Source organism: Spinacia oleracea, chromosome 3 (genome assembly GCF_020520425.1).
Source record: "Spinacia oleracea cultivar Varoflay chromosome 3, BTI_SOV_V1, whole genome shotgun sequence".
Taxonomy (NCBI): Eukaryota; Viridiplantae; Streptophyta; class Magnoliopsida; order Caryophyllales; family Amaranthaceae; genus Spinacia; species Spinacia oleracea.
In genome coordinates this window covers 23,649,175-23,674,695 of record NC_079489.1, presented here as the reverse complement: position 1 = coordinate 23,674,695, position 25,521 = coordinate 23,649,175, and the positions used below count along the sequence as shown (strand labels likewise).

Sequence of the window (25,521 nt, the reverse complement as noted above, 5' to 3'; positions counted from 1 at the left end):
GAATCAAGAACTAATCTTATATACCTTTTCAAGTACCATAAGTTTTTCTTGATCTCAATCTAGTTGATCTTTACTTAGACCAATAGAGATTGGTATATGTTCGTCATGCCTAAAGTCACACGATACGTTTTTGGCGATCCTCATATTATATCATACATGATAAATTATTTTGCAGAATAATTCCCAATTGAATTCTATTCATGTAACTTTAGCTTATCTAGTTTAAGTAGATACTAAATCCAGCTAAATTCTTTGACATATAATATAGGTTAAGAATCTCATTTTAGATCCTTTGATGTTTAACTTTAGTAAATGCTTATACATAGTTCAAACATTCATTACTTAGATTTATTCACATGGGTCGAATATCTCCAATGGAGTATTTCGTATTTGATTTAGTAAATGCCATTACTTAATCCAAAACAATATTATAAGATCTTTATAAATAGATCTTAAAACACAATATGTACTAAGTTTCACCTTGGTCCGTCATTGATGAATAATTTCAAATCTAAGTCATTAGCATTTGAATATTTATTTCACAATGGAGAGATATGTGTGTGATACACATAGGACCAATTAAGTTTTATGTACTCCCACTAAACTTCTTATACATCTATAAGATTTATGTACATTTTATGAAACTAAAATACTTATTAGCTTCATTAAAATACAATTCCAATTCCCAATTGCTTACTTAAACCTGTACTTAGATTTTATAAGCTAGCGTTCCTTTTCAAGCATTTATTTGGATCCACAAATCCTATGACATGCCATGTACATAGTTTCTTCCAACATTTGATTGAGGAATACGTTTTGTCATCCAATTGCCATATTTACCAATATGCAATCATTGCTTGAATTATAGACTTAAGCATTACGATTATGCATGAGGTTTCAACACAATCCACACCGTGAATTGCTTTGTAACCTTTAGAAACTAATCTAGCTTTGTGTGTGAACACAATTTCATGTTTGATGGTTTTTATCCTTAAAACAAACTTGCAACCAATAGGTGTGAAACTATTCTTGCAAATCAACAAAATTTCAATTTTGTCATCAAAACATTGAGTATGTTTTATGGCCTCTAACTATTTAAAACACTTGAGTCTATATATGGCCTCTAACCATTTTAGGGAATCTGGGTTTCGTCATAGCTTTCTTACAAGTCACAAACTCATTAATCTACATGATAATAGTTTGACTGCAAGTTGTAGGTTTCTTCACTATCTAATAGAAGAATCTCATAGTTTCAGTGACTTGAACTCTATGCCTACTAGGGTATAGAACGATGAATATCAACAGACACTTGAAAGTTCTTTGAATATTCTGTTCTCCTTGAAGCACTTGTAAAGTCTTCTAAGAGATGTCTATTCTTTAAAGCCACTTCTAAAGTCCTTAAAGAATAAGTGTTCGGATTTTCTGAAGAACTTCGAAAAGCCTCCGGAATGTCCGTTTATGTTTGTTGTTCGCCTCGAAGACTTTCGAGGTCTATTTTCTCCCACTTGTCATTTTGGAAACGAATCTCCAAAAGGACATTATTTCGAGCAAACAAACATTATGTTCTCAAAAATCCGTGGTAGAAACAATACCCTTGTGTCTCATTTGAATAAATCACAATGAAACATATATCTATACTTGGGCCTTAGTTTGTCGAATGACAAACACTAAGCTCCCACTGAGTTTTGCAACTCTCTAGATATATATTATGAAAAGTTATTCTGAAATTACTTTTCAATAGCTTTGACGAATTTGGTTTAGTTTGGTGGTAGTTGAGCATTTTTATTTTAGAATTTATAGGAAAAGTCTTTATGATTCATCATTGATCGAATCAAGTACTAATTGAGTTCGATCATTCCAACTTAGATATGCCATATCTTATGGAGCTAGATCGTGAAATTACAACACACAATCATTGATGATCATTTATGGTCTCAAGTAATCATTAACATGATCTATCCTAGATCTTTATGATTTCTTGCCAAGTGGATTTTATACTTCTGAATCTTTGAACTAGCCAAACAGATTCAAACTTATATCACTTTGAGTAAATAAACCTATATTCACTCAAATCCATGTGAAATAATAAAGTCATAAAATATTTCTTTAGCTTTGAACTCTATTGTCTAGGCGTTCTAACAATAGTTCATATCTTTTGTTACTTTCAACAAGTAAGACTAGCTTGTCTTGAATGATCTAGAAATCAATCAACTTTCAAAAGTCCATCAAAACAGAGCTTTTGAATGTTAACTTGTTGATATGGTCTAAGCAACAATGCCAAAGATTAGTGGAACTCAAATCAAGGGGTTGATTTGAACCTAGTAAAGTTTTTATTGTTAAAGAGTTGTTTGTTTTTAATCAAGCATATTGACTCAACCCGTAAATGACCATTTCATTCAAATAAACAAACAAACAAACAAACAAACAAGCATTGTTTTTGTTCTTCTGAATGTGAGTCTTTCTGTGTTTGAAAACAGAAATTTAGGTATGCTGATTATGGAACAAAATAGCCATTAAGTTCCATCCTTGAAAGGACTTAAAACAAACTAGACGACCCTACAATTAATGTAGCATTGCCATGCTTTATTTCCCACTTGTAGGTCAATAGTGTAGCCTAGCTTCCATTGTTTGGGTTATTACCGAAGTAAGAACCTCAAGCGGTATATGATACCAAGGAAGTTTGATTGGTAGGTCACTTCTCTTTAAACATAAACTTATAGGTAGAAACGGAATCGTAAATTCCTTTCACTTGTTCCTTGTTTTTCCTATTTCTTGTACCTTTTCTTATAGTCTTAAGAATTGACTTCTCTAGTGTTGACTTTTATACTTTGTTAGACATGTCCAATGTCACTCCAACAAGGTTCTTACCATTTTATGTTGAATATTTTGTTTCAACTAGATGATCTTACCAGAAGCTTCTAAAGTTCTCTAAGCATCGATCTATTCGAATGTCTAGGGGCTAGACTTATTCGAGAATTAAATGGACAAAGATATAAAGTTGTTAACCATTGGTAAAGCTGAGTGTTTAAACTCAATGCTTTATGATCTCAAAACTACATTGTATTTTGAATTCACAAGCACCAATCGGTTTGCCATTCGACTTTGATACTCGAAAACAACCATAAAAGTCGCTAAAAGAAACGTACATTTAAAATTGCTCATTTTCTCTCATTTCCGTGAATTGTTCTTGGATTCACTACCAATCGAGGAAATTTACTGTTACCTTTCTAAAAGGATTTACTGCAGTGCAAGATATTTAATTATAAACAATAATTAAAACATACAATGAAGCATGCAAAGTCTAAACATTTATCATGAATAATAACTTGAAAATTAAAGCAATCATGCAATTCAAACAAGTTATTAGCATTTTATTCGATTTTATTGTTCCGGCAGGTGTGAATAAAATTATTCCAAGACCCTAAAACCATTGAAGAATTAAGCACATTATGTATTTTGACTCAATTCTAAAACATTTTAAGTAAGCAAAAACATTTTGCTAATAGTCTAGAAACTACTCTTGGTTGATAGGTACGTCTAAGAACTTATTAGGTAAACCTATCGATTTTGCCACGACATAAAAGGACTCCTTACTTATATCGTTGAGTTTCACCAAAACTAACATGTACTCACAATTATTTGTGTACCTTACCCCTTTAGTATCGATAAGTAACACCTCGCTATGGCGGAAAACTATTACTAAGATCGATGTAAAGGATATCCAAGTAAGTGTTATTTTGGCATGGCACCTTTTAACTCAATTTTTAAGTTTGGAACTTAAGGCTCTTACTATGTTGGTTAGATTTTAAGTGAACTAAAATCCTTAATCATGCAACATAATCAAGCCACAATCTCATGCATAATTAAGACATATTTAAAGCAATAAATAACTTAAAACATGCATAAGATAAATGTGATCTAGTATGGCCCGACTTCATCTTGAAGCTTCAACTTCAAAGTCCGTCTCGAAAATGGAAACTTCGTCTTGAATTTCACCGTGGGAGGCGCCATTTTCTTCAAATAGGATAAGCTATAATTAAACTAATTACAACTATTTGATGGTACGGAGACCATATTTAATTTGAAAAACAAATTTGGTGCATTAGACCAATTACATTCAAATTAATGGTATGCAGACCATATTTACTATCCTATTTGGGCCATACTTAGTCACTTCATAACCTGCAAAACAGTACATATACAATATATACCATTCACCCATTCATTATCATGAATGACCCACATAGCTGGTTAGTAAACACGTTGTATGCATCACATAAATATTTGCAGCAATTAATCAAGGGCACCAATAATCTACCAATTATTCAGTCCTTATTAATTCTAATCAAGTTGTTTAACCTTAAAGGATTTGTAGACCTAATCAAGAGTTTATGACTAAAATTGCTCCCACTTAAACCAATAAATTCATATGCTTTACTAATTTTAAACATAAAAATGTATTTTTAGTCTAACCGGAAACATACAAATTTAATTAAAATTTAAAGCCCATATAAAATTTATAACCGAATCTATTAATTTAATTTATTTCAGTTGAATTAAACGAATTTAAATTAATTCAAGGTTTAATTTTAGTAAAATAATTAGTATAAATAAAATTTATAATAATTATAATATTCAAAATTAAAATCCGAGAAAAAAAATTTAAATTATTAATTTAAAAATTAATTAAAATCGTTTCCGAACTGAAAATTAAAATTAAATTCAAAGCGCATCAATCGGGTCAAGACGAAGCCATGGGCTTGCGCCCATGCCCCGTCGAGTCCACGAGGCAGCATCGCCCCTCACGAGTGATCGCACAGCAAGGCACGAGCAGCAGCCACGCGCAAACGCAACAAGCCAAGCCACGCTTGCGCGTAGCATCGCTCGTTGGGTTCGTAGCGCAGCAGCTGCTTGGCGAGGCTGGGCGAGGCAGCGCTCGTTGCTGCGAGGCACCCCTCGCTTCCCGAGCGCGCGCCTGTCATTGCTCGCTCGCCTTGCTTCTTCGCCCATCCGCCCATGCATCATCGCAGCACTCGACGCAAGGCAGGGCCACTGCCTTGTGCTCGCGTGCCACTCGCTTTGCTCGCTGCATTCGTACCGCATGGGCGACGAGCTCCCTTGCTCGTCGTCGCATGCCCGCACTATACAACACCCCTTAAGGGTAACACGTAGCGTCCATTGCTTTGTGCGTGCAAGTGTTATGAGCGGTTTTCATAAAAATTAAAACTTTTATTTCCAAAATTAATGACAAATTAATAAATCATATTAATTTCATAATTTTAGGGCGAAAAATCGAAAATTTATTAATCAATTAATTTCCGATTAACATGGATTCAAATCTAGGTCATAAAAATTTAAAATTTAACACAAATTAACAATTTTTATGGTGGTTTTTAATCATAGGTATCTAATTAAATTATTAATTAATTATGAAAATCAAATCAATTCTAAATTATTCGAATTTCAACAAATTAATTATAATTACAAATTAGATTGTATAATTAACAAGGCTAGGCATTCAAACTTGTTAAACATATACAGTAGGTCAATCAAAAATTCAAGATTTATCAACAAGAATCGCAAATATTTAATTTAACATCTTAAATTTACAAACTTTTGCGTTCGAAAAACTAAAACCTCTGAAAAGTCATAGTTAGGCTTCGAATTTGGGAATTCTGGGTTTCGGCGAAAAACACTATTTTTGTCAAACTTTTAGAACCCCTTTTACATGCGGAATTGACACAAAAATCACTCGATTTGGTTGAGTAACGAACCTTCTGCCAAAAACTGCGTACATATAATTAAATAAACGCAATTTGCAATTAATTAACAATTACGAAAATTAATCACCCCTTTTAATTCCTTGCAAATTTGTAATATTTAACCATGTTTATGCAATTTAGATTATGAAAATAATAAGAGGCTCTGATACCACTGTTAGGTTATGATATATATGACAAAACATAAATTATGCGGAAAAACCTTAATGCCAGGAAACATATTATTTACACATAATCATATAACATAATTTAGATGCATACACTTTGTAGCGTGTCTTCCCTAGCTGCGTCCGAACCGAACAAGAACAAGTCTTTAGGACTCCAAGTGTCGTCCCTCCGTAGATAGTCCACAGCACGTCCGGATCCGCCTTAAGCTTGACCAACTAGAATCGCCCTTAAGGTTCCTAGGAATTTCGGCTAATAGGTTGCAAGTGTTTGGCTGATTTTTGCTTCAAAATCTTACATTTAGAATACTTTAATTGTGTCTATAAATTGTGACCCTAGGCACCTATTTATAGAGATATGGAAAAGGAATTATAATCCTACTAGGATACGGATTTATTAATTAGAATCTTATTTGAACTCTAAATAATAAATTTAATCTATTAGGATTAGGATTTAATCAATGCACGAATTCCGATAGGATTAGGATTCGTCACGAACACGAGTGTCACACGACCACGAGGAACGCACGCACCCGCGCAGGCCTTGCGGCCCACACGCGTGAGCGCTGCCTCGCAGCCCACGAGCATACAGCTCGCGCGCGCCTGCAGCCTTGCTGGGCCTGGCCTTGGGCTGGGCCTGGCGAGGCTGTGGCCTTTCGTGTTGGGCGCTTGGCTTGCTGGGCGCGGGCCTGGCTTCGTGTTGGGCCTTCGTCTAGCAAGCCTCATCCGATGCTAATTCGTACGATGCGCTTCCGATTAAATTCCCAGTTCCGGAATTCATTTCCGAATAATATTTAATATTTCCGATTCCGGAATTAATTTCCGTTTCGAACAAATATTTAATATTTCCGTTTCTGGAATTATTTTCCGATTCCGATAATATTTCTGATTCTGACAATATTTCCGTTCCCGACAAAATTTCCGATTCCGACAATATTTCCATTTCCGATAATATTTTCCGATACGTACCATGTTTCCGTTTCCGGCAACATCTACGATTTGGATAATATTTATATTTCCGATACGATCCATATTTCCGTTTCCGGCAATATCATCGTTTTCGGAGTATTCATTTCTTGCTTATGACGATCTCAGCTCCCACTGAAACCAAGATCCGTCGATTCCGAATATCCATAGATGGAGTATTTAATGCCATTAAATATTTGATCCGTTTACGTACTATTTGTGTGACCCTACGGGTTCAGTCAAGAGTAAGTTGTGGATTAATATCATTAATTCCACTTGAACTGAAGCGACCTCTAGCCAGGCATTCAACTCACTTGATCTCACTGAATTTATTAACTTGTTAATTAATACTGAACCGCATTTATTAGACTTAACATTAAATGCATATTTGGACCAAGGGCATTATTTCCTTCATTATTTCAATAGACATAATATGTACAGATGCATATATTGTATAGGGTAATGGTATAATGTGCATCCACACTAATATATATCTACAACACCCCCCTTAAATAATACAATGCCTTATAATGCGCATGAAAAACTGCCTCATTAAAAACCTTACCAGGAAAACACCGTGGGAAAAACCATGGTTAAATGAAAAAGAGTGCAGTTTGCATTTACTCCCCCTAATGATAACATCACTGAAGATCTTTGAGACGGCGTAATCCAATGAGGTGAAATAACTTTAATGTAGCAGTAGGAAGCGCCTTAGTATACAAATCTGCCAAATTTTCACTTGAACGAATATTTTGGTGAGATGTGCTTTGTTATATCACCTTTGATGTATCCTTCTTTGAGATGTGAAATACATGCTGCATTATCCTCATATAAAATTGTTGGTGCCTCTTTTCCGGAGGATAAACCACAATCTTCTCTTATATGTTGAATCACAAACCTTAGTCGTACACATTCACGACTAGCCTCATGGATTGCTAAAATCTCAGAATGATTAGAAGAAGTAGCTGCAATAGTTTGGTTCATAGAACGCCAAGAAATGGCAGCACCTCCACATGTGAATAGATATCCATTATGAGGATCAGATAAATACACGACATCTGCAAAACCAAGTAAATATATTTATATCATTGTTATTAGGAAAATTTGCCAAAAAAGACCTTTTATAGCCCAAATTTTGCGAGAAATGATCTTATATAATTTTTTTTTTGGTAAAATCACACCTTAATGTAATTTTTTTGCGAAAGACAACCAAAAGAAAATGTCTGGCATTGACTGAGCTTTTATGGCCATTGGCTTGCACGTGAGCAACATGTGTGACTTCATTTTACATGTTAACTTGTGAAAACGAGCATGTTTAGTGGAAACGAAACAATTTCCCTTAAACAAGAAACAATATATCAAAATTAAGCATTGCCAAAATAAACATCACTTTAACAATGCGTTTTATTGAAAATGTAGCAAAATGATGCCAAACGTGTTGTTCACGTGCAAGTCAATGCCGGAAAAAACTCAGTCAATGCTGGAAACTTCCCTTAGGCTGTCTTTCGCAAAAAAGATTTACATTAATGTGTGATTTCACAAAAAAAATTATATAAGGTCATTTCTCGCAAAAATTGGATTATAAAAGGTCATTTTTTGCAAATTTTCCTTGTTAATATAATTTGAATTATAAAAGGTCATTTTTATAAAAGGTCATTTTTATAATTTTTAGAATTTAAATCGCATTTAAATATGATTTTAAATGTATTTTATTAATTAGAATATTTATTATTTTAAGTAATTATGAAACGAATTTAAAATTTCAAATCGGGAAATTTATTTGGGTTTCGAATTTTAAATATTACTAGAATTTACCTCGTGTGATGCACGGATTCTATTAAATTGTTAAGTTAAAATAAAGGTTCTATTACAATTTGCAACTTTTATATTTTGTATATTAGATTAGATTAATGTTTGATTTTCATTGAGTTTTATTTTAGAATTTTTTTAATTATTAGAGTGTTTAATTTTGGATGACTTTGTATATGTTACACCATAGTAATTAGTTAATTAAAATATCTAGGTGTCACCTGATTATTTATTTACGTTTCACTCGACTTTTTAAATTCAAAAATAATTTAGAAACTTATTTTTCATTGGCTGGAACTATTATATTTCCTAGGCGGCTCTCTAATATTGGATTAGTTTTTGATTTTGGATAGAATTTTATTTTAAATTAGTGTTTGATTTTGGATAGAATTTATTTTAGATTAATGTGTGAATTTTAAATTTGATTTTTAAAACATTTTCTTTGTATATTTTGTTCTTAATACTCGATAGTTTATTTTATTTTTATTTTATTAGTTTGTTAATAGTAAGCCTTATTAATATTTAAAATTGTTAGTTTATTCATGAGTAACACTTTATATGTATTGTGTAGGGTATTTACTCTTTAATTTTCTTTTTCAAAAATGGTCAAGGTATGTTTTTATGATTTATTCTTTATCAAGTTTTAAAAGTTTAGTAATAATTATTTGTACATTGCTTAAGGTATAAATTTTCGGTGAAATTGGAGCAAATCAAGTCAAGTAAGTATAATATTTTATGTAATCAAGGGTTCATTTTGCGCGTAACAAATTATCCAAAACCCAAATTATTACTTACTTGTATTGGTTTTGTTATTAGACTCACTTAAATATGCATTAAAATTGGAGAAATTTATGTCAGTGGAATGGGTCTAGAGTTTTGACACAAATATCACTAGGGGAAAAATCGTCATGTGCTTCCCTTCAAGTGCGGCTCATATAGTAAATTGGCAGCACTTGCGAACTCTAAAAAAAAAAAAATACAATTTCACAAGTGCGGGCTCATTTTAGAAAATTGGCAGCACTTGAGTTCAAGTATGGGCTCATTTTACAAAGGAGAAGCACAAAATATTTCTAAAAAATTTCCCAAAATCTTTTCATTTCCCGCTTCTCCTTCTTCCCCTTCTTTGGTTCCCGCTTCTCTCTCCTTCCCCTCTCTGGTTCTCTGCTCCTTCCCCTTCTCTATGCGCGAAATTAAACATTGACAACACACACCGTCGCTGATGTTCCCCCGCCGCTACTGTTCCCCCGCCGCTGACGCTTCCTCTTCCAGCCGTGGGTTAAAAACCCTAATTTGTAATTGTAACCTGCTTGGTGATATTGATTGAGGTTGGTTTGAGTATTTGAGGTTCATGATTCAACCTCTAGTGAGCGTGGCTTCTCTTGCCACACCTATCAATTATGAGGTTTGTTTACTTAATTTTTGTTTTACATAATCTTTCTATGTATTTGAAGTTTTATTTCTCTAGGGTTTCTCTGTATTCCAGACTCTAAATTTTTACAATTGCTTTTTGGTACGTTGATATATGGGAAGTAATTGTCCAGGCATTTGAGAAGGATCATATATTCCTTGGTAAGGCTACTCAAACCACGACCCAAAATGTTAATTATGAGATGTAAGCTCAAATTCTGATACTCTTATCAATTATCATTATGTGCCAATTTTTTGTTGTTGTCGATCTTATTTAGTGTGGATGGTGATTGATTTTTGTCTCAACTTGAAGCCCTTACCTAAAATAGCAGGTCTAGAAGATTCAGCAACTGCGTGTAGAGTTTGATCGCAAGGAAGCTGATATCAAAAGAAGTGCAACTTTATCAGCAGCAAAGTATGCAGAACCTTGTCTAGAACTAGGATTGGAGGTGTGTGTTTTATATGTTGGGTTGTATTACTAAACATCAGTTCTTGACTCATTTGAGATGATTTTTCATCATGATACTTGCAACATTTTTCAATTTTTTTGCTTTTAGGGGAATAATGTGAAATTATAACTGAGGGCTGTGGCATTTGATGAAGTGATGAAGTGTAAGGGCTTGTTATCAATAGGCGTCTAACTTGTTATCATTGCTGTTATTGTCCTTGAATCATTGCTTTCGGCCTCGCTGTTTCCGCTGAACAAAGACAAGCACTGTAAGTTTCCTATTTTCATTTCTTATTGCGAATTAATAGTCGCGTTGATCGTATTGTTTGAACTAGTAATTTGATGACTAAATTAGGGGGGAACGAGAAGTTTAGTTGATGGGTTAGTTAAGTTGAATGGTGATTTTTCTAACTTTGATTGGAATTCTTAATTACTAGATCTGACATAATTAGTAATTAGGGCATTTATATATTGATTTATTCTCACAAAACAGAGCATGTTAGTAGCATTTTTTCGTTTAATAATTTGTGACCAATTAGTATTAAATCGTGTGCTGTTTGTTGATCTGATGATACACTGGATATTTACCGAGTTATTAACATTTAATTAAGCTGAATGTCTGCTTAATCCTTGACCTTTAGAATGTGCTAGAATCTAGAAGTGAATCCATATGGATCATGGTGTTGGACTTTGTGTGTCACATCTTATTGAGTTTCCAAATAGTTGGAGCATTTATGATCTACCACACATGTAGCACATAAATTATTTGGTAATTTTGATTGTTAAGGCGAATCAGATTCGGAGATCAATGTTGTTTCGCTATCCACTTGTCATTAAGCTACCTCGAATTATTCAGTTTTGTTGTTGTTAGTTGGGTTCTTTCTTTTAGGAAACTAGCTCTTGAGCCCGTTCCAAGAACGGGCAATTAGTGGTTATTGAACTGTCTTTTAAAATTCTAATTTTTGGAGGGCTTGTATTTGAGTAGAAATACATGATTTAATAGAGGTGAGAAATTTGAAGGTTAAAAAAAAAATATAAAATTAAATTATAGATAAATTAATAATAGTTTTAAAGAAAGAGATGAAGTGGAAAAGATTGAATAATGTTATATGAATTAAAATTGAATGGAGAAGATGAAGTGAAAGAGGTGCTAGAGTTGTAAAATATAAACCTGAGAAACAATTGAAAAAATAAATGATGGATGAAAAAAAGTGATGCCACGTGTCAAAGGATGAATGAAAAAAGGGATACCACACGTCATCTAAACATCTATGGTTTTGCTTTTTAAATACTAGGTATAGATGAACTAGTTTACTTAGTTGTGACAGAAGTATCAAACTTATCAATGAGGTCTTAGTGTAACGGTTGTGTATCCGATGGCAGTACATGTTGTTATTGCCCCTGTAAGGAAGGGAACAAGGGGGTGCCATATTTCATATGTTTGTGATTGTAAGGAACTTTGATCTGCACTAGCATTAAATTGGATTCAAGTCATTACTTCTGGTTAATTTCAATTAGTTTAGTAGTATCATTTTTGTCTTCTTAGTACCCCGTACGTATTTGCTAAGAATATGCTTCAAACAGAAACGTAGCGCCGTTTGGTCAGTTTAGAATAGAAAGTGAGAATCATAGGACTTCTGAACTTATCAGTTGTTGTAATCAAAGGCTTCAAAAGGACTAATCTTTTGAAGATTGCGTTTTCCCTTCTTAATTAGCTGCATTATCAGCTCTTTGTATTTTTAAATTTCCATTCATAAATCACAGCATTGCATAAGAACATGTAAAAAATGAATGATTTGTGTTTGACCAGACCCATATTGTATCAAACCCGGACGCAAACTACAAGTATTGTCAGTATGATTCAGACATTGCCACGGGATATGGAGTTGGTGCATTTTTATGCCTTTTGGCTAGCCAAGCGGTTGTTCTGGCAGTAAGCCGATGCTTCTGTTGTGGTATGTCTCTCTTTCCTGGAGGATTAAGGGCGTGTGCTATATATCATTCTTTTCATTGTCTGTTGGTATGTATATTCTATTATGTCACCCATAATTATCATCGTTATGTTGTTGTCCGAGTCATGTCTCTAAATTTACATCTTGCGATCTACTTTTTTCTTTTAGTTATTTTCACATTTAGTATTTTAATTTTACATTTACTGATTTATGTGATTATGCATCTTAAATTAATATCATGAGAAAAAAAGTTCTAAAGCCTAAAATCAGTTTCTGATCATATATTCCGTGTTTTTTATGTGGCATTCTGATCTGCACATGTTATGCGTTTCTGTACTCATGCTCTGCATTAAGACATGATCATATTCTTCTTTTCTAATCTGCATTGATGCTTGCTGATCTAGACTGATGCTTAATGATCTACTTGTCTGTTATATCTGATCTGTACAAAATTCTGATACTTCCAGACATTCTCTTACCTACCAAAATCTGATGTTCAGGTTTTCTTACTTGAGACTTTGGAGCGAGTAGTTGGTATGCTAGAGCTTTACAACTGCCTTTTCATTGTCAATGAACATGAATTCAGGTTCACTTAAAAAAATTTAATCACACAAAAGTTAGTTAGTAATCAGTAAACATCCAAAACTTGAGTGGGTCTTGAATCATCTATTGACACTTTAGTAAAAGCCAGGAAACGACCTAAGTGTGCTAAATATCTTATTTCATTACGTAGTACGCATTGAACAAAAAAAATCCCGCCTAAAAATCCCCTCTTTAATGTAGCTCCTCTCTTCTCTCTCCCACTAACGAGAGAGATATTTGGAATTCGCTCGCCTTAGAATTTCAATTCAAATTCCCACTAAACCCCTCCTCTTCTTCCCTTTTATCCCCCTGCTCCTACTGTTGCCATCTGCGTTGTTGTTGTACAATTGTATTTGACATAAGTCAACTTTGTTACAACTTAATAATGAACAAATGGGTTATCTCAAAATGATTCTTTAAGACATTAAACTAAGTCTAATAATCATGTAAAGGGTTTTAAATATTTATTTAAGTTAATTAGTTGAAAGTAGGGAGCGAAATAAGCCAGTTTAGTCGGAATGTGACCTATAAGGCTATAACGATCAAACAAACTTTATATGTGCATAATTGACCAAAGTAGGTGATATTGAATCTTTGCAACATAAAAATAAATGTATTAAACATGTATAGAATTTTAAATATTTATTTAAGTTCATAAATTGAAAGTTAGGAGCGAAATAAGCCATTTTAGTCAAAATATGAACTATATTGAACTAACGAGCCTTAAATGTGCATAACTTGACCAAAGTGGGTGATAATTAGTCTTTGAAACATAAAGCTTAGTGAATTAATCATGTAAAGAATTTAAAATACTCAATTAGGTTCATTGGTTGAAAGTTAGGAGCGAAATAAGCCATTTTAGTCAAAATGTTACCTATGATGATCAAACGAGCCTTAAATGTGTATAAGTTGGCCAAAGTAGGTGAGAGTGAGTCTTGGAAACATTAAACTAAGTCTAATGAACATGTTAAGAGTTTAAAATATTTAGTTAAGTTTATTAGTTGAAAGTTGGGAGCGAAATAAGCAATTTTAGTCGGAATGTGACATATAACGATCAAACAATCCTTATACGTGCATAACTTGAACTAAGTAATTATAATGAGTCTTTTTAACATAAAATAAGTTTATTAAACATGTAAAGCATTTTAAATACTTATTTAAGTTCATTATTTGAAAGTTAGGAGCGAAATAAGCCATTTTAGTGAAATATGGACTATATTGAATTAACGATCCTTAAATGTTTATAACGTGACAAACGTGGGTGATAATGAGTCTTTGAAACATAAAGTAAAGTGTATTAAAAATGTAAACGGTATACTCATCTAGGCTCATTATTTGAAAGTTGGGACCGAAATAAGCCGTTTTAGTCAAAATGTGACCTATAATGATCAAATGAGCCTTAAATTTGTATAACTTGACCAAAGTAGGTGAGAATGAGTATTTGAAATATTAAATTAAGTCTAATGAACATGTAAAGGGTATAAAATACTTATTTAAGTTCATTAGTTGAAAGTTGGAGTGAAATAAGCCATTTTATTTGGAATGTGACCTATAACGATCAAACAAGCCTTATATGTGCATAAATTGACCAAAGTAGGTGATAATGAGTTTTTGAAACATAAAACTAATTATATTAAACACATAAAGGATTTAAAATACTTATTTAGGTTCATTGGTTAAAAGTAGGAATCAAAGTAGCCATTTTAGTCAAAATGTGTTCTATAATGATCAAACGAGCCTTAAATGTGCATAGTTTTACCAAATGGGTGATAATGTGTCTTTGAAACATAAAACTAAGTGTGTTAAACATGGAAAGACTTTAAAATACTTATTTAACTTCATTAGTTGAAAGTTGAAACCGAAATAAGCCATTTTTGTCAAAATGTGACCTATAATGATCAAACAATCCTTATATGTGCTTAACTTGACCGAAATGGGTGATAATGAGTGTTCAAACATAAAACTAAGTGTATTAAACAGGGGAAGGCTTTAAAATACTTATTTAAGTTCTTTAGTTGAAAGTTGGGACCAAAATAAGCTATTTTAGTCAAAATGTGACCGATAATGATCAAACGAGTCTTATATGTGCATAATTTGACCCAAATGGGTGATAATTAGTATTTGAAACATTTAAATAAGTATATTAAACATGTATAGAGTTTAAAATAATAATTTAGGTTCATTAATTTAAAGTTGGGACCAAAGTAAGCCATATTAGTCAAAATGTGACTGATAATGATCAAACGAGTCTTATATGTACATAACTTGACCAAAGTAGGTGAGAATGAGTCAATGAAACATTAAAATAAGTATATTAAATATGTAAATGGTTTAAAATACTCATTTAGGTTCATTAGTTGAAAGGTGAGACCTAAATAAGCAATTTTAGTCAAAATGTGACCTATAATTATCAAATGAGTCGTATATGTGCATAAATTGACCAAAGTGAGTGATTATGCGTCTTTGAAACATAAAGCTAAGTGTATTTAACATGTAAAGGGTTTAAAATACTCATTTAGGTTCATTAGGTGAAAGTGGGGACCGAAATAAACCATTTTTATTAGTATACGGTTTATTATTTCATTGCTATAAACAAATTGTCTTAATTTATTGTACGATTCAATATTTATTATATAACTAAATTATTTATATATTTTTTGATGGTTGATCTTTTTAAGGTATTCAATAATTCGAGGGAACAGCCTTTCACCATTGAGGAGATAAATGAAGTTCGAGAAAAGTTCGCAAACTTCATTACGAGTCATTGTCTTTGATATTTTTTTGTATTGAATCTTAGATTATGGATGCTAGTTTTTCTATGATTGTAATGTAATCGGCTTTTATATTTACAATTATATACTATTTAATTTAACTATCTATATAATTGGATAATTTTTATGTGATGTATGGAGGTTAATCAGTGGCGTGGTCCAATTGTAATATGTAGCAGGGAAATCGGTTATATAACAAATATGTAGCAGGGCTCATTTTTATGCTTGTGCTGCCCATTTCTATGTCAAGTGCGGACTCATTTTCAAATTTGGCAGCACCAAATATGTCAAGTGCGAGCTCATTTTCAAATTTGGCAGCACCAAATATGTCAAGTGCGGGCTCATTTTCAAATTTGGCAGCACCAAGTTTGTCAAGTGCGGGCTCATATTCTAAAATTGGCAGCACAAAATTAGTCAAGTGCGGGTTCATTTTCCAAATTGGCAGCACTTGAAATATCAAGTGCTGCCAATATTTTGGCAGCACTTGAGAAACATCAAGTGCGGGCACTCCATGTGCTGCACATGTAAAAGCCCGCACTTAATCCCTTAAAGTGAGCCCGCACTTGAGCTTTTTTTCTCTAGTGTATGAAGAGCATCTACGATGATATATTTGAGCTCTCAAAGCTCTTTAATGTTTCTGTAATTTCTTATTTTAAGAGGGTAGGGAATATGGTAAACATTGAACGTGAACACTAATTAAAAAGCCTTGATTTTTTTGAACACCCAAGCTTTCACCAAAAAGCCTTGATTTTCTTGAACACCCAAGCCTTGAATCGTACGAAGGAAACAATAAAAAAGATAAAAATAATAATAAAAAAATGATAAAAGATATATATTTGGTGTGCTCCAAGTTACATAATCTTTGATAGAATAAATTCAATTTTTTTGTTTTAAAAGAAAAATTTGAGGCTGAAAACTATTGTCAATTTTTGTTTTGGGGTTGGGGGTGGGACGGGGTTGACTATTGTCAAATTGTGGATATTTTTATAAACATAAAATTAATTAAAAGCGGATTTAGTTTTAAATTAAGATACACTCTGTAATTATTAAAAGGAATTAGAGTTTGGATCACGTAAGAAATCTAACGGTTTCAACAAATGAAAAATAATATTTCTAATTTACTTTTGAATTAAAAAATCGACTGCCATGTAGATAATTAATTAGGTATATACAACTCATCCAAAATATTTTAATTAATTAATTAATTGCTAATATATACAACTCCATCCAAAATCAAACACTCTAATCATTAAAATAAATCTTAAATAAAATTCATCCAAAATAAAAAACTAATCTAAAGTAAAATTCAATCCCAAATCAAACACTAATCCAATATTAGAACGCCTAATTGTTTCGGTATGTAGAAAATCTAATGGTTACGGCCAATAAAAAATAGGAAATTTTGTTAGAAATGACCTTTTAAAACCCAAAAATTGTGACAAATGACCTTTTAAAAAAGTTGTGAGATAGGACCAAATTTCTGTTTTTTGTTGTGAATAGGGACCAAAGCCCTAATTCCGGCATTGACTGTCACGTGCCCGGCACGTGACTCGTTTTAAACAACTTATTTTATTTTTTTCAAAAGAATTCCCTCCAAATCCCACCCCCCCTTATTCCCCCTTAAGTCCTTAACTAATAACTGACCTAAAAAAAAATAAACCCCTCGTTTTTCTCTCTCCTCTGATGCTTCTCCTTCCTCTACCACATTAATGGCAATCACCAGCAGTCTCTAGCCCATGAGACAAGGAGTAACATCCCGTAGCAGCAAGTTATGCACCTTCGCATTCCCTTCACCACTTAAAATAGCAGGCTGAACATCTACCCCATACGCCACAACTTCATCGGGGTTGATACTCTTGCAAAACTCTATCCCATTGAAGAAATCTTGGAGTAATTGCTGAACTTTTGGAATCCTAGCTAGTAGACTCACCAACAAGTACCGCATCATCAACTGTCACGTAAATAAATAATTAGGTATCGGTGTATCATGTACGCCTTATATATTTTTATTTATTTAATGGCAAATTTGCCAAATACAACCTGATAAAGTTCTCTCTTTGCCAATTACAACCTCAAATTTCTAATTTTGCCAATTACAACCTTAAACTTATTTTAAATTACAACCCGAAACTATTTTCCGGCAAAAATCATTGAAAAATGATGTCATAACGTTATTAAAAAAAATACAAAGTACATAATATCTATATAAAAAAAAAATTGATTTTATTTTTGTTTTAATTCTTATTTAACGATTTAATTATTTTTTATAGAAATTATGTAATTTTTTTTAATAACATTATGACATCATATTCCGGTGATTTTTGTCGCAAAATAACTTCGAGTTGTAATTTAAATTGGATGTATCTACAACCCTTTTAAAAGCAAGAACCCCTTCATTGAAACCGTAAAATTCTCTTATGAATAGTATATTTAGCACATTTACCAATTTACCCTCTTAGCTTTTCTTCTCTAATTGCCAACCTGCATTCACCAGCCCAGAAATCACTAACCCCTCTCTTCTTTCAGTATCCTCCTCTCCCCTTTCAAGAAACCTGGACTCCGGCCTCCATCGCGCCACCTCTTGTGGCCGAATTCTCCCGCCCCTCTCTTCTTTCATTCTCCTCCTCTCTCTCTTTTCAAGAACCATGAAATCCAGCCTTCATCGCGCCCTCTCTTGTGGCCGAGCAGAACAGAGGGAGGCGGCGGCGGTGGGAACTACGGTTGGAACTGACGGTGGTGGCGCCGGCGAGGCAGAGGCGACAGGGGAAAAAAATCTCTCTCCTCTCATTTGTTTTAGGTTTTATTTTGCGTCGTTTTTGGTAAGCTCTTGAGCTCCGAGTTGTTAATCCTTCATTTTTTCGTCTTTTATTCCAATTTTGGTTTAATCTGTTGGTGTTTTCTTCGCTAATTTTTTTTTGGTATGTGTTGTTTTGAACATTTTGGTCTAATTTATCGGTGACCTTTTGGCGTGAGTTTGATTGGTATTTTTGTTTGCAATCGGTTTGATTTACTTATTGTCATTTTTATGTTGGTGAATTGATGATGTTGATCTTTCAGCTGTCGAGCATCTCCATAATGGTCTTCTCTCGAATTATGGGTAAATTTATGTGCCATTTTGCTTGTTTATTGCTTAATTTTAGTCTTTTTAACCTAATTCTTGAAATATCAGCAACTGACGTTGTAAAGTGCTAATCAATAATCACTTTTAGAAGATCGGCTCTTGTTGAGCTCGATACCAAGTCCAGTCTTTCGAATTTTAGGGATATCTTTATGCCAATTTGGGTTATCAAATTAGACCAGATCGTTGTATATTACAAAAACAGTAAGGTATTATTTTGGTCCAGTTATTTTTGGGTGGTAGTAAAACTTTCTGATCTTGTCTGGAAGAAAGATGAACAAACATTTCTTGTGTTTTCCGCTGCCTCAGTCTATATTAGCAGATTATTGTCTACGTCGTCTTCACTAGAACAACAAAAAAATGAGCAAAAAGTAACTACAGAGATTGTTCGGAGTATTGGGGTTCAAGAGGGTAGTTTGTGTTTTGATCAAAGAGGGCTGAAACTCTCAGTATCGAGTATCATAGTATTAAACGAGTTATTGTGCGGAAATCCCACATCATTTGTAGACAATGTAGAGTTAGCGGATCAATGAACCTGGAAATGATGAATAGTGATGCAATCTTTAGAGAAAGGAGAAAGGAATTTTGTAATTTGAACGTTGATTGTTGATTTTGGGAATACTCTTTGACATATAGAGGCAAGGACTTTGTACGTCTAGACTTTCCAAGCCTCGCCTAAGCAAGATAGCTGTTGAGTACTGTTCTGGTTATTTTATGAAATGCAAGCATCTTGATCTTTTTTAAACCATAGTTCCTGTCTTAATTGATTGCTCAACTTTCATGATAAATCATACCCTTAATAGCTTATTTGAGGCCCTTGATAACTAATTAGTTAGAATTAGAAACAAACACGTGGTATAAAAACATAGCTTACTAATACTGGTGCTATTTCCGCATTGTTAGTTATAGAATATTTGATTTAGTTATCAACTTATGATTGAGTCTCTGTCAGTTATTATTTACCTATACGGAAAATGATTATGGCAAATGAATATTTGAGTTAGTTATCACTTATGATTAGGCTGAGCTGCAGTTTGACTAAATTTTGATACTTTGAAGGACAACAATCTATGCTCGTTTTTCCCACACCGTAATTCATTTGTGTATTACGGAGTATGTTGTATCTCACGTCTAAACCTCTAAACTTGTACAACTTCTGTTGAAAGGACAGTTAGATGTTCTATAGCAGGGCCTTGCAAAATTCAGAATTCCGATTTCCTTTCATAATTTCCTTCTCTTTCTCCTTGACGATATGATCCTGGTTAAGATGCTGTCTATTGTCAAGTACCTTGAGCTATTTCTATTTCAAGAGTAAAATGTCATTTTGTTTATTCTTTAATATGATCCTGTTTCACGAATTGGTTTTTCTTTATAAATGTATTTTGTGATTATCTTGATATATTGATGTTTAATTGTAATAGCATGTTGCTGAGATTCCGCATGAGAATCAATTTGTCGTAGACACCATAAAAATTGATCATGGAACAATGTCATATTTGGAGAAAATAGACTTCCTCCAAGGTAATCTACTGGCAGCTCACAGTGTTTGGGTCAATGATAATGAGGTAATTGCGCTGCAGAGTTTATTTTTGTTCTCTTCTCTGCAAAAACTTATAAGAGGGACCTAATGTTAGTTAGCATGTTCAATTTCTTGTCATGGATTAGGTAAATGTTGTGAGTCGTTATCTGACAATTTGTTACGCCAGTGGTTGGAAATTGAATTCAACTTGTTAGTAAGATATATCCTACATAACCTTATCAGACGTTAGAAAGTTCAAAGCTGCCTTTAGTTTCTCTTTTGAAGCTTTGTATTTACTTATATAGTGGAACAACTTTTGATATCCTTGTCAAATATGTTTGAGAGAGACCTATTTCATGACGATTGGGTAGAGTTGTGGTGGATCTATATAGACGAGAGTTGTAAACTGAGGGTAAACACCTCACCTGTTTGCGGTATATCCAAGTAGCATGCTTTCTTTAGGAAAAATTGTGCATATTAAATAATACTTGTATGTGACTACAGTCTATTGTCCCTCTAGCAGATTGATTATCTGTCAAAGGCTGAGTAAAGGTATCTCATTGTCCAGCTGCAGCAATGTGGATGCTTGGATTTGCACCTATAGGGAAAATGATTAATGCTGGAGTTTGCGTCTCTCTGGAACATATGGAGCTCCAATCGAACAATAGGTTGATTATGTTCTAAAATTATACCTTGTTTTGTCTAGATGTCAAGTCTTTGGTACGACATTACAATCCTGCTGTCAGTTAACAAACAACCTACTGTAAATTCGGTGTTGAATTTTTGATCAACCACCAGTCCACCAGTCAACCATATTCAAGATTGGAGAAAAAACCAGTAAACCAACCAAAAGTGTTTTATGTTTTCCTGTTATTTTTTGGGATCTCAGTGATGCTCTGAAGTTGTTAGTTGTGCTTCAGAAATTGTCTTCTTTTAATTTCTATGAATAGAAACTGCTGAAACATTGGTGATTTCACTTGTCAATTATCATTGTTTTCCTGAATTACATGTCAGCTTATGATAGCCACCAACCTTCTTTTCAAACTCTGGTTTTCATGTTTATTTGCTGATATGAAATTGAAATTTCGGTGGTGTATTTTTGTTTGTTTGTGTTCCAGACTCATGGAATACTGAATGCAGTTAGTTGGGGACTATTATTTCCAATTGGAGCTATCATAGCAAGATATGTGAGAACAATTGAGTTAGCAGATCCTGTCTGGTTTGATATTCATGTTGCTTGCCAAATATCTGGATATGCTATTGGTGTTGTCGGCTGGGCCACCGGTCTTCAGCTCGGAACAAGTCGGTTGGGATTGTATACACGAGCCATCTCTACACCGGTATTTCCCTCTTTGCACTTGCTACTCTACAGGGAACTAACTCATGCTTGCTTTTCAAATTTACGCTCATTTGAGCCTAACGTGTTGAACTGTTATACTTGAAAGATGTTATACTTGAAAGATCTGAACATTTCGGCTTATGTCCCACATATAATGTGACCGTGCTTGTGTTTTATTGGTTATACTTGCTGAATAATTGATGATATATTTTCCTTGGGAAATCTACAGGAATAGTCGTAGTTAAAAAAATCCACAAGGTGTTAATACAATGCATTCTTTTTTTGATTTGTACATGAGTTCATAGAATATCATAATGTTTCTACTCTACGAGATTGGACAGGATGAGTAAAGAGCTATGAACCAAAAGACCTTATTGGGAATGGGTCAAGGGTTGTTCTTTACAGTCGGCCCCATAAATGGCATTATTTTCTGCAAAGGGTCCCATAATAGAAGACTACAACTTCCGAGATGCAGATAGTTGGATCTTGGATCCCTCATATGGGGATTTTGGGGCCAAAAAGTTACTGACAAACCCAAATAACGCAGGTACAAATGTACATTAATTTATGATATGTTTAGCTAAGTCCTAAATTTCCCATCTAATGGAGGTTGGGCTAAATTATTAATCAATGCCACTTCCGTTACGACTGCAATTATTAACTGGTCAAGAAAATATTTTAAATAGCTTGTTCACTACTCTCATTGACAGAATGACTAATTAACACTTTCACAGTTTCACTACTATTTCTCTGTTTCGGAAGCCTTGAACCTAAAAATCATGTTCGAATTTGGTTTGACAATAATAATTCGAGCTTGAGCCCACTATCTGCAATACTTTCTGATTTAATTTGTTCCTGCTTATGGTGAAATTTCCATCCAGTTGCTTGTTTCGCTGTTTTTGGGTTCGCTCAAGTTTGGTATCCCTAAAAATCATGTTTGTGTTTGTCAAATCGTTATGTGTTGGACAGATTTCTCGTTTCTTTCTCTGTTTTGGAACTGAAATTTTGTCTTGTGTTGGATAGTTTTTTGTGTTTTCCTGATTTGATTTACTTTAATCTGGTTTTTTTCCTGGTTTTAGCTAAGCAAAGTGATTATGTCATTTAGTGGTGCATTACTGAGTATCTTACTGACCTGAAAAATGGACTATTTGCTTATTTGATATTTTTAATATTAACTGTTTGAAAAACCCAATCACAAGCAAATATTATAATTTTGTAACAGATTTCCAAATACTCTTGTATATGCTCTTTGGTAGGCTTGCTAAAATGGCTAATATTTAATGGACAAGAGTAATACTTCTAGATGAACAAGAAGCGTAACATTTTTTACAATTTTAGGCTTTTAGATTGTTATCGCTGTCCAACTCTTCTTCCGATCTGCTTCTTACAGATGATGAAGAAACAGAACAACTTGTTAAAGAGATATCAAAGGATTTTAGTTCTGCTAATACACCTGTCTTCTAAATTTTAGTTGGAAGGAAACCAAGGGTTGTGTAGACTCATGCTTTGTAGGTGATGCCATGTAGCTATATACACGAAATAGAAGGAGGCCACATAAGCTGAAATTAGCAATCGGGTTGCTGGTAGCTCTTACTGTCATGCTGGTAGCTGTGATGTCAACTTTGGCTGTCATATTGGTGACACTATCTCTGACCATTTGAAACAATGTGATTATGGTGATATTATCAATAAATATCGTGATGAATTTAGAATAAGAAAAATCAATTTCTTTTCTTAATTATTTCCAGTTGTAGAGAGTGTTGTTGCTGTTGTTTTTTGTTTGTTGTTGTACCTGCTGCAGACAGGTGATCTGTTGTTCTTTTCTTCTAATCTGCAGTTTATGTTCTTCTTCTGTTCTTCCCCTTCTTCCTCTGATATGCTGCTGATGCTTCTGTTTTGCTGCTTCTGCTTTGTTTCTTACAGTATGCTCAATGTTTTTGATGTATTCCCGGTCAATGTTCCAGGCTGTTTTTATTCTCGAGAATCTCGACTACTACTGTTTTATTCTTGCTTTGGCTGCTATTCTGCTCCACTATTGTTGATCTGCTGAGATCTGTCTTGTTATTTGAAGGCTGGACATATTGCAATGCGGTAGATGGAGCTTGTTTGAAGAGTCTTGTTTTTAGCAAGAGTTGCCTCATTTATCTTTTGGAGTTTGTATTTTTCATTGTTGAGCGTGTGTTTGCCCCTTTGTTTTGTTTTTTTAGTAGTTGTATAGGTTTTGGTTTGTTTTGTTTGTGAGTGGTTGTTTTTTTCAACCTTGTAAATACACAGTTCGTCTTTAGTTACCAATTTTAATACAATAATGATTTATCCAAAAAAAAATAAGTAGAGTTGGCAATTCGGTTACATGGATTGCTTTGGTGGTTTGCCTTTGGTTTAAGTTCAATGCTAGGGCATGCTAAAAAAATGGAAACTTTGATGAAGCATAATAATTTTCTGCAGATTTGTCAAAGATACTCCTCCAAAAACCATTATCAGGATCTCAAGTCCCTTTTAGAGCTCTGGTTTGATGGCAAAGGTCTTGCTCTTCCATTATGTTAATTTGTTTAGACTTTAGAGTTTGCTTTTGGTAGTCTCAACTTATCTTTCCTATTAACTTTGGTGAAGCATAATATAATGGGAAGAACAATGTAAGGGAAGAACATAAGTTACCATTTGTAACCAAATACATGACCAAAGTTACAATTTGTTTAGGCTTGTTAAATACTGCAATTCGAGCCTTAGAGATAACATTGTATCAAAGGTATCTTCTTTTGCTTACAAGTATTTCAACAAGTCCACTCTTCTCGCTTTTCTTCTTTTTAGTGAGAATATATGTATTTTCTAAATATTAGTTTTTTTTTGTAATTTTTACTTATGTATAATTCGAGAGAGTAAGAGTCAAAGTCATGTATTGGGAAGCGTAACGTCAACATGGAGTAATATTTAAGGAACTGGTGAAATATTCAGCATACATAACATGATTACGTGAGGATACTCCTTATCTACATGTCATTGCCTTTAGTTAGTTCACCTCTTTGACCTTTGTCCCTTTTATGATTTTCATTTTGGTTCATTTCTGGGTTGTTTCCTATATTTTATTGTGTTACTAGGTAATCTATGATTTTCATGCCGGGGTAGAGACACCGGTTATTCTAGACTAACATCTTTAGAAGAGGGTGACATGAAGATTGCGGAACAACAATGATCAACGATTTGATGGGCAGAATATAGTTGTGCTGGAAAGATATTTTTAAAGTACTTTAGTACTTAAAATAGATATATAGCTGAACTTTTTAACCAATTAAGAGTATGTAATTCATGAGAAAAGATTAATTAAGTCTTTGACATTGTTATTGTTGATGGTTCGATCTTGTTTCAAGGCTTAGTATATTTTCGAACCACCAATCTTTCTTGTTTAGTTTCTCTCGTAGCCTAGATCAGTTCGCCTTTGGGTTACAGTCGTCATGGCCCGCTGTTGTTTACCTTTCGTTTATTGCTTCTTTACTATCCTTATTTTGTTAAATGATATAATAACAAATGCAAACATCTAATTTGATTGATTATCCAACTCTTCAACCACTGAGCACTATATGAGAGTTTTCATCACCAGTAATGCAGTAGCAAAAAAATAATATTATTAACCTAAATCGTATTAATACATATATCATACATAATGAAAGA

General features: G+C 33.5%; 1 protein-coding gene across 22 annotated transcripts; it reads left to right on the top strand.

Annotated features, from left to right (window-relative positions):
- Nucleotides 1-18,346: 18,346 nt before the first annotated feature.
- Nucleotides 18,347-24,204, top strand: LOC110774902 (cytochrome b561 and DOMON domain-containing protein At5g35735). Of its 22 annotated transcripts, none has more exons than XR_008930198.1 (5): nt 18,355-18,698; nt 20,419-20,562; nt 21,635-21,856; nt 22,197-22,402; nt 23,927-24,204. XR_008930198.1 is itself a non-coding variant. In XM_021979496.2 (4 exons), exons 1-4 carry the CDS (start codon nt 18,525-18,527, stop codon nt 23,324-23,326), a joined length of 621 nt encoding a protein of 206 aa, XP_021835188.1. In that variant the 5' UTR covers nt 18,354-18,524; the 3' UTR covers nt 23,327-23,772. The 22 variants fall into 22 exon arrangements, 4 of the variants coding, with proteins under 4 accessions (XP_021835188.1, XP_021835190.1, XP_021835191.1 ...); XR_008930196.1 differs by having other exon boundaries at nt 23,820-24,204; XR_008930195.1 differs by having other exon boundaries at nt 23,779-24,204.
- The last annotated feature ends 1,317 nt before the right edge of the window (nt 24,205-25,521 follow it).